General features: G+C 37.4%; 1 protein-coding gene across 6 annotated transcripts in view; it reads left to right on the forward strand.

Moving 5' to 3' along the window:
• The window catches only part of CNST (consortin, connexin sorting protein), a 49,233-nt gene extending 39,007 nt beyond the window's left edge, over positions 1 to 10,226 (forward strand). For 5 of the 6 annotated variants that reach the window (XM_027657291.1, XM_027657295.1, XM_027657294.1 and 2 more), the window contains 2 exons: positions 4,112 to 4,247; positions 5,917 to 6,122. In XM_027657291.1, coding sequence (XP_027513092.1) covers positions 4,112 to 4,247; positions 5,917 to 6,122 — 342 coding nt within the window. Of the gene's footprint in view, positions 1 to 4,111; positions 4,248 to 5,916 lie in introns of all 6 variants that reach the window. The other variant, XM_027657293.1, reaches the window with a different exon arrangement.
• Positions 10,227 to 10,610: the final 384 nt, after the last annotated feature.

A 10,610-nucleotide genomic window follows, 5' to 3' on the forward strand; every position in this document is an offset into this window, starting at 1 on the left:
TTTTTAACTCAAATTATTTGCGTATTAAATTTATTTTGTTAGCAAAAGGGTTTGTCTGCTGGTTTTATTGTAACCCAGGGTAGTCTTGGTTTTTGTCGGTTTGTCATACGGTTGTGGATTACTGCTTTAAAAAAAAAGTCTGATTTTGCTAGTAATGAAACTGTAGTCCTTTGCCAAGTAACTGAATAAGGAATACAGTCCACAGGAGAATACACAAACAAAACAGCTTCTTGAGTAGTTCTCTGTGTTCAGACCAAAATACTTTATACAGTGAACTTTTTTTTCTAGTTTCCAGTTTACAATGCTTCCCTTTTGGGGTTTTTATTTATATCTATATGGTACAAATAATTCTAATAGTGAGGTGCAATCTGTTTTCTCTAAGAGCTTGAAACACAAGACCTTACTAGTTTTGTCCAGTATGTTTATAAATATATAAATGTATACATCATATTTTTTGAAAATATGTACAGTGTAAGAAGCTTTTTAATATTTTATTAGCAAATACTGTTTTAAACAGAGAAGAGACAGGTAGTTTAAATAAAGCTTATTTTTTCTAATTTTGCAACCTGGTTATTAAACTTTGTCCAAAAAGTGTAAAACTTTTCATTGAAGCAGAATTACTTGCTGTTAATGGTGGTAAAAAGCAAAAAGCTAAAATATTTAACAGAGTTTCAGTTAACCAACAGTCATTGCTGCTTTCCTCTTTACTGTTGGTCAAAATGCCATCACACACCCATATGCCATTTTCAGTTTCTGTACAGTAATTATAAAAGTCAGAAGATTTTGTGAAGGCCAGCAGAGCTGAGAGAGTAAGCTCAGTTACACAGATGCTCCAAGACCATATTTTGTTAATTATCTAGCTTAGAATTAAGAAAATATCTCATGTTTCAATAGGTCCTTTATGCAGCTCTTTCATGTAAGAGATGTTTTCAGTGCAGTCTTGTGCAAGCCTACATTTTTCCTCCTGTAGTTCAAGTCAAGAAGAGGCTTGATTTGTGGTCAACTGTATTAAGCACAGTTCCCTTGTTAACTTCAATTTACATAATATACTCTGTCTTTTTAAATTCCTCCTGCCTCCTAAAGACTGGGATTTAAAACTTCATCTTGTGTGGCAGCTAAGTCCCTCTCCTTGGATGTTTAATTAATGGGAGATGGATCTAATATAATCACTTTGTATATTGCAGAACAAAACAAAAAACCTTAATTACATGACTCATGAAATTCAAAGGCAGATGAAGTATATTTATGGCATGAAGCTGAGTCAGAGGAGGTTTAGGTTAGATATGACGAAAAAGTGCTTCACCCAGAGGGTGGTCAGGCACTGGAACAGGCTCCCCAGGGAAGTGGCCACAGCACCAACCCTGACAGAGTACAAGAAGTGTTTGGACAATGCTCTCAGTCACATGGTGAGACTCTTGGGGATGGTCCTGTGCAAGGCCAAGAGCTGGAATTTGATGATCCTTGTGGGTACCTCCCAACTAAGAATATTCTATGATTCTATTCTAGGTATGAAGTACATATGTAAAGGGGCCATTTTTCAAAATACAGCCTATAGTTTTTGCTGGGGTAGGAGAGTAACACTAACTATGCTCTGTTTACTGAAAAATCAAAAGCACTTACTCCCCCTTTTTAAGCAAAAGAAAATGTTCAGAATAGACACACCTATGCTGTGTCAATTAGTTCTTTATACATTTAAAGTAAATCCTGAAACATAGCCATGTAGGCTGACAGGAAAAGTAAATGAACCTCATTGTAGCAAGACTTTCCTCCACAAGCCTTTTATGTAACTGTAATCACTGAAACACATTTCCACATAATCCTGTCAAGGATAGTCCTCTGGTTTTAAGCTTGGAGAAGACCGAGTTTGTGACACAGTAATTCCGAAACTACCATGAGCCAACCAACAAAATGAAGTGCCTTAGTTTGAAATGACGACTAGACCGCCACGTCTAGTCCTAGGGCAGACTGCTATGAATGCCCTGCTGTCCCTGGGTGACATTCCCACCTAGTGCAGTCCGAACCACTTGGGAACAAGCGTGCCAGGCGACAGCTAGCCTGCTGTGTGGGTGGTGTGGGAGGAGCCATTGATCCTCTTTATGAAAGTAATGATGTAAGCAGAAGCTTAAAATAATCCACTCTTCTAAAGGACATCATTTCATCTCCACCCTCCCAAATAAATAAGTCAAATTAAAGCACTCCTACATGATCCCCCTTCATCGTCACAACAAGGAAGTTTGAGTGTTGCTTTTCCTGCTGGCCTCATAAATTTTTGTAGTGGTTCTGCAAGGCTAATTTGACATTACCAGTAGAAACCTCAGCTCAGTGTGCTTGTCTGTTGTGATAAGACTCTTGCAGACCATTATTTTTGGTTCATTCGTGCCAAATACTGGTCCTGTGTATGTTGACTGACTTTATTTCCGCCACCTCCACACTTTCACTAAATATTCATTAAATAATCCATTCAAGCTCTTGAGAAGATAATCAAAAAGGAAAGTGGGTATCAAAAGTGGTAGTGTGGCAGAGATCAATTTTATCCTCTCAGTTGGAATTTTGGGAAAAATTATTAGACATGTAGGCATATACCCACAGTATCCAGCTCTGTAAGTTGTGCAGGGTAACCTCATTTGTCCATTTGAGGGCTACAAAGTGCTGCCAGACTACAGACTTGTATGTGTAGTTGCCGAATTTATTAGTTGAAATGTTGCAAATGCCAGAGTTGGTGCCTGTTGGATTGAGCTCTGTCTCTTGCTTTGTTCAGTCCACCATCTCTCTTACTACAGCAGGCATCAATGCATTATATAAGCTCATAGCATGAAGCATGTTTACAGGCATAAGTTATGAAGTCACTTTTTTTCAGTTTTTCTACAGCTCTTGGAATTGCAATGCAAATAAGTTTTCATGGGTGCTCTTCTAACTTAATTCTGTTACAGGTAGAGTTAAGCAGTCAGTTGTCTGCAACTACAGTGTTACTTGGAAAGCTGGGGTTTTTTGAGTATTTGTGAAAATTGCAGATGTTTGGGGTCATCTCCTTATAGAGGAGTTGCAAACTCAGTTGTAAATGTGATGTTTCATCTGTAGCACAAATGAATACATATTACTTTTCAATTTAACAAATGTTATTGCTGATCTACAGAATGAGTTTTAAAAAGCCCTACTAAGTTCTAGGAAGAAATTATTAAGTCTTTTTTTACGGTAAAGATGCTCACAAGATAAAAAAAGAGCATGTCTAAACATGCTTCTTATTTTAATTTCTGTTTATTTCTAGCCCACCGGGAACTACTTGCTTAGGAAAGCATTTGTCTCCTGATACTTCACCTACTTTCATTTCTCTAATAACTAGGAAGTTACGGACTGCTCATTCATGCCAGTATGGCTTAGCATATACTCTTACAACTAGTCCAAATGCTATAGCAAACAAAAGAGAAGTTATGGCTTATTGACTTGTTGACTGTATCACTGTTTGTGCAAGCTGTTTGGATGACCAGCCTGTAGGGAAGGATTTTTGAACTGCTGCTGTATCCAGAGAGCTTATTACAATGTGGAGCTGGAATCTATCCAGAGCGTTGAAGCTTTCTTTTTCCCTGTTGTTCTCTCTGTTTGGTTTTGTAGCCCCACTGTAGCTGCTTGTCCACTCTGGGGAACCAATTGCAGTGCTGGAAAATTAATCTTGCAATAAGTATTTGATGGTCTCTGCAGGATTATATCTTTGGAGAGACAGCAGCAGTGTGTCATTGACTTCTTATTGCCCTCTGATGATAGTGTTTTTGACAAAATCTGCCTCATCACTGCCCCAACCCATGTGAGCTTACAAAGGAACTGTTGCAGTGAACACAAAGGATGATCCAAATAGTAAATGTGTGTGTATTTAACTTTGGTAACACTTAAGGGCAAACAGTGTCAGTGAACAGTGGAATGATACTGCAGCTGTCCTGTGTGTTAAGGAATTGATGTTTTCAGGAAGGAGGTTTCACAAGTGCTGCAACGTTTAAGGAAAGTAGAGTGGAAAACATTTATTAACCGTTTAGCTCATTTCTTCCCTAAGTCATTGTTAAATAGAGCTCATGCTTCAATTTCTCACATCTGTTGTGCCACTCGCTGACTTTCCTGATAGATTGCTCCAGCGGAAGGATTGGTGTCTATACTAAAGAAGAGAGATGACAGGGATGGTAAAACAATTTCTCAAGTCCAGCAAAGACAAACAAAGAGGAGAGTGCGATTCCAAGAAATGGAGGACACATTGGATCAAGGTAATTTAAAGCTGTTAATTCATGGATTGCACTCTTGAGGTGCAAATGATGTCGAACTTTTTGTTCACAAGAGCAAAGCAGGAATTCATTGAACATACTGTCTTGGTTTTTTTCAACTTAATTAGTAAGTGAAGGTGATTGATCAAAGATTATTAATCTCTACCAGGTTTGGGTAACAAAACTACAGAAGGGTACAATAAACACACTTCCATTTTAAAGCTTGTCTGAGAATGAAGTCCCAGTTTTTTTCATCTGACTGAATGATTTGCAAGTGACAGCTAATGGAAGTTCTTTCATTAATGTTTACTGCTTGGAGGGTGGGAGGTGTAGGCTTTCTCCGTAAATCCATTTACCGTGTGGGTAAAGAGGAATGCAGAAGAAACAATGTGTTGTCCTTCTTCCACCGGTAGCTTTCCAACCCTTTCTAGTAGACCAGGATTTTAACCTTGCTTTATAATTTAATATCCATACATATTTGCTAGCCATCATTAAATTTGGCTTTACACCCTACCACATTTTTGGTGGGCTGAATAATCTCATGAGAAATACAGTATGTTATTTTGTTCTGCTTTTCTTGGAGTTTAAGTTCTCTATTATTCAAACTAAAGAGATATTAAGAAAAATACTTTTGGTTGCTAATGATAGTACTTTCTATATCTACCATGTATGCCAGTCACTAAATGGTATTAATTAGTGCTTAATAGTGCATTAAGCATGTCTAAAACATTCACAGCCTAAAAGAGAGCGTATCCCATCTTTTTCTTGAAATTATTTTAAAAGTATTTCTGTTTTAAATAAAATTTCAATTAGAGTTTCTTCTATGATTTTTTCCCCAAGGATTTAGTGATTCAAAAGGAAAGTTGTTTTATACTACTATTGCTATTAGTTCAAATCTGATTTCAAACACGCACAAAAAAGCACATGAATCTTTCTTCTCTTTTTCTTCTTTTGCACTGTTTCTTCTCCCTGATGTAGAGTGAAGGGAGTTCAGAAATTTTCGTAGAGCCACGTCAATATAACAGAAGATGCAGATGTTGTTTTTACATGCAGACTACCAAAGTAATCTGACCCCAAATTAAAATTATAAGTGAGGTTGTGAGGATGTAGCAGCATCTCTGCAACGTCTGTATTGCTCTTACTCTGTAATAAACAATCATGGAAAGAGGTAGCAGAGAATAACTGAAATGTAAAATAACCCTTCACATTACCCTGAAGGTTTTGTCTCTGTCCTTACAGCCAAAATGTGAGAGGAAACACAAGCAGTTCATGGTAGCACAGTCATTGTCATTACAAATTAAGCAACAGTGTTTCTATTTGTTTTAGTTTCAAAGCTTTCATTTCATTTCAACTATTTCCATGAAGGAAGGCTTTGGCTGTGTGGCATTCTCATAGGTGAGTGCATTTTGCTTCTGTGTGGAATGAGTCCACAAGTGATATGAGCAAGGACAGGTACACAGACTGCAAAAACGAAGCTATATAATTAGGTTTCTGAAAAGGCTGAGAAACATACAATTACTGCTCTGTATTTTGGTCACTTTGTCACATTAGCATTATTAAGTGGGTTTACCTCCTGACCCATTCGTGGTAAAAACTTTTCTCAGGTTTTCTCACATGTGTTTGTGTTGCTTTGTATATCATCCTTTTTCACCTTTTCTGCTCTTATTTACAGATGAAGTATCTGGTGGCTCCTGTATTTTGCTGATCCTGCTGTGCATAGCAACTGTTTTCCTTAGCATTGGAGGAACTGCACTGTACTGTACCTTTGGTGACATGGAATCCCCTGTGTGTACTGATTTTGCTGCCAACATGGATTTCTATTATACACAGATATTGCAGCGTATGGAAGAACTTAAACACTGGATAGCCTTCTCATAGTTGAAATGAGCAGGAACAGCGCATCAAGAGCTCACCAATGGTTACTGGAGAGGGTAGAAAAAAATTGTGATTTCAAGTTCTCTAACGGTTGCCACCTGCAGGTGATGTGTATTTGTTGATATACTTTCACTTTTACTTAGAAATCAAGAAAATTTTAGTTTAGCAATCAGGTGGCAAAATGTTCACATCTGTTCACAATTGTAGCAGTGTGGTATGGGAGCATACCCTTTTGAGAGTAGGCAAGTCACTTTTCATCAGCTTGAGCAAGTGAAGAAGAAAGAAGAAAATTAACTATCTTCTATATTCTCTCCCATTGCCACACATTGTGTAAGCAATCTCTGGAAGCTTAGCAAAAGGACAGCTTTAATTTACAGCTGTTTGTGCAAAGGTGTTGCCTCCAGCTATCATGCAATAAGTCTGTGTTTTATGGAAACGTTATTTTTCTTCTAAGTCTTACTGTTTTTCTCCATTTTTTCTCTCCTGGTGAGCCATGTAATTATTTGGTGGAGTGAGAAGACTGCAGCAGCATTCATGGAGCCCTCATTTGGTGATTACCAGGCTGACCCTGTATCTATAGCTTACAGTGAATATCATGAGTGGGATAAATCTGCTGGCAGATTTCACTAAATTTCCTGGTCCTCTACTCTCAGTATTGTATGGGTTGATTTAGAAATGGAGGGTTAAAAAAGAAATCATTAGTTTCACTAAACACAGAAACAAAAGTAGGATGTTTAGTAAATTATTCATATTAAATAGTCAAGTGTCTTTGGCCAATTTTAAAGCACCTGGTAGAAGGTGTGGGGCTAACTGGCTTTTCTGTCCAGCCATGTCACTGACTTTGAGTAATCACTTTGTGCCTCAATTTCTCCTCCATAAATGGGGAATAATTATCCTTGCCTTTGTCTATGAATATTTATTGCAATTAGGGCTCATGTCTGATTCCTCCCAAATGAGTGCACAGAATCACAGAACTGTGTGGCTGCAGCCTCTCTCAATGATTGAATGTTATGTAAAGTGCGACTGATCCAACAGAAGAGATTCAGAGGCTCACCACAGATGTGGTGAGTATGTTAGTGGTCTAGGTCACTTGTTCCAGCACATAAAGCACATTTGAATCTATTTGCCCTGCAGTTCTGAGACCTGTACTGTAAAATCTGATCTTTTTCTATTAGCTATACAAACAAATTTAGATCAATACAAAGAGTCATTTTAAATGGGTATTTCTATTGCTTGGTGCTCAACCCTCCCTGTGTGGTGGTATGTGAAAGAAACACTGACAGGACAGTGAAGGTGAGAATTAGATACACAGGCCTTTGACCTACACTCTGGTCAAAATGTGGCAATTCTCCTTGCACAGAGCATAGTGGTCTAGGCCTGCTGAAGTGTGAAACAATTCCTTTACACCTCAGGAAACAGCATTTTTGAGGGATCCGCTTCACTCCACTCCATGATTTCATGCTTACTAACATTGTATGATGCAGTGTGTTCAGGTTTAGGATATTGTTTTGTAAAATGCTATGAAGTGAAATCTTCAAAATGCTACTCAGAATTATAACGTTAAATGATCATGCTTTCTGGCATTTGCAAGTAAATTGTCCCTCTAGTGAGCTTGATTGTTCCTAACGCACTGTTACACTTAACGGGTTTTTAAAGTGAAATTTAAAATCATGTTTTTTCTAGAATAAACTGCATGTATGATTTCTCTTTTTGTTTTCACTGTGAAGGCTTAGTTTATTTATACCCTATGGAGCCTCGCGTGCAGCTTTATATTAAGCTAGCAAATTTAAAATGCCCAAAGTAATGAAAACTTTTGCTTTCAGAATGAACTTGAGAACAGTAGTTTGATATATTTTTTTGTTTGTTGTCCTCAGAGTATTATAATGCTGGGCTATCTAAAGGAGAAAGGGAAAGACACTTTTGTATTTTAAAGTGTTACTGGCTGGTTCAGTTTATTATTTGAATTCTGGGTTTGTTTGTTTATTTATTTAGTTCATCTTTTAAAGAGAATCTTAATTTTCTTTTTTGGTAATTTACTCACAGAGTAATTAAAACGCATGCATTCAGTTAAAATATGTATTTATAGTGATTGTGTAATTAGAATGTATTTTGGGTTCTGTAACTTTGCGTTGAGTGTTTCAGGATAATAAGTTGATTCCTAAGGAGACAACTGTTGATTTCAGGTTAAAAAAAAATTTTTAACTTTTTGTGCATTTCATCACCAAAAAGATCAAGAAGTATATATAGATCTATTTATTTGAAAATTTATCAGACATGGAGGCCAAGGATCCTCTACTTCTAGGTTCATTTAATTAAAACTATTTTAAAGTAATTATTTTATTTAAAACTCTAAAGCTATTTAAAGTCAAAGCAATTTTTAATAAGCATTTCAGTTTCAAATCAGTGGTCCAAATCCTGGTATGTTCGCTTTGTGCTATATTCCTTGCGCAGCCACTAATATCAGCAGAACTGCCTCCGAGAAGATCATGAGGAGGTTGGGCACCACTTTACCAACATGTGCCCCTTGAAAAATGAGTGACCAGGTGTTCTGTGTAACTTAGCTACCTTATACTTGTAACTTGGAGAACCTCTCCAACCTTCCCAACCTATGCCAAGGTACCACACCTGCAAAGTCTCTCAGGATTTGGAGGAGCAGAAATGGCACACACACATAGGCTGTCCAGCTCCTTATCTGAGCTGCTCACTTCTCAGTTGCAACCAAGTATCCAGTTTCTGTTGGCATTCCTTTATAAAAAGCTGATGATATAAATTGTTGGTTCGTGTGACAATTCTGTTGGAGCAAATAGATTGCATGGTTTATAGTACATTATCAAACTTGTAGTTACCAACACAACAAAATTTGCTTTGCATTGGAACTCCAAAGAGTGTGTGGGTAGGCGTGATATTGGCCTTCCTATATACTCTGTCCTTTAGACTACTGGTGACATTGCTTCCACCTGGGTGACCTGAGGGGTTAGGATCTTACAGTCAAGTAAATTCAAGTGAAAAGGAATAGTGGATTTGAGCAGTTATTCCTCTTTTCTGAGTATTTTGAGGTAAAATAATAGCAAGCAACAGCTGAGATTGTTTAAGGAGGAAGAAAACAGAGGAAAGACTTCTCCCTCACCCATACTTGGTGCATTTAAAAGCCTTTTGTGTACAACTTCTTATTTGTTCTGTTTCCTTCCCTGACACTGTCTTCATGCTGCTCTGCTTGGCAGTAGGAGAAACATACTATGCTGGCATAAAACCATTTGTAGTTGGTAGGAAAATTCAGAGAATGGTTCTGTACTTGACAGTAGTTAAAAGTAATTTCTTAAAATATGACTGCATTTTAGGCTGCTAGTACCTTCAGAGAAGTTGTGGCCACTTAATCACCTGCAGCACTCTACTAGAAACCCCCACCTTCCTGTTTATTCTTTGACCATAATTGTTTTGAAGAGATTCTTGTGATAAAGAAAAAACAATAAGACTTTTGATGTAGATTCAGCATATGCTGCCAAAAAAGAGCTTTTTGACAACAGAAGTAAGGCACTCACCCCAAATAGCCTAGACTACACCAAAAAAAAAGCACTGTTATGTAGCATAGCCACACTATACTACAGGCTTGTTTTCAAGATTAGTGTAAGAAAGCAGAGATTCCATAGCCCAGATATGCCAGCAGAAGTCTGTGATCTAGACACAGCCTGTGTTTTAAATTTTTTTCATTATCTTTGCTTTCATACTTGGAAAATGCATAGCCCTGGTGACAAGCAGTAAGTAGTGTAACAAAAAGGGAAACTTTTGTTTAGGGTTTTCAGTAGTAAAGGGCAAGTTTGAACTATCACATAAGCAGAGTACATTGGAAGTCCAGATTCTTGTGTAACTGGGTACTGTTCCACTTAATAACTTAAAGGGATGTTACCCTCCTAAAGGAATGTTTGCTTGCTTTGTACTGTAATGTAAAACCAAGAACATCTGAAAGGAATCAAAACTATTTGTAACAAATTTAATTTAAGCTTCCTTTAGCAAAAGGAGTAAGTAATTGTCTTTGAAATCATCACCCAAGCTTGTAATTTAAATACTGTAGCAAAAAAAATAAAAACTGTCCCAAAGAAAATACATTAACCTTTTTGGATACTGTGATTACTAAATGTCTAGAAAGCCTGAGAAGATTTTCTGTGAAATTGAAGTAAATGAGCAGTACCTCCAGTAAAAATTTAATGGTCGAGCCTAAACCGGAATGGAAAATGAGGATAAAACATGGTCTGGTTTTTGGTGTAGTTTTCCTGGGTTGGTTGATTTGTCTTTGTTTCAATAGTTAAATGAAAACCTAGCTTCCTCACAGAGCCTTGTTCCTCTAGACAGATGGGTTTCAAGTACTAAAATGTTGCCTTACTGCATCATCATAAAAACAAATGGACAGGTGGTAAGTTTCAGAATTCCTAGTAATTAGGGGGTGACCTGGATAGTGGTCACAGGACATTCTGCCCTCTGAGCTTGATTAAATAA

The sequence above is a fragment of the Corapipo altera genome, unplaced genomic scaffold (genome assembly GCF_003945725.1).
Source record: "Corapipo altera isolate COAL_440 unplaced genomic scaffold, ASM394572v1 2c, whole genome shotgun sequence".
Classification (NCBI taxonomy): Eukaryota; Metazoa; Chordata; class Aves; order Passeriformes; family Pipridae; genus Corapipo; species Corapipo altera.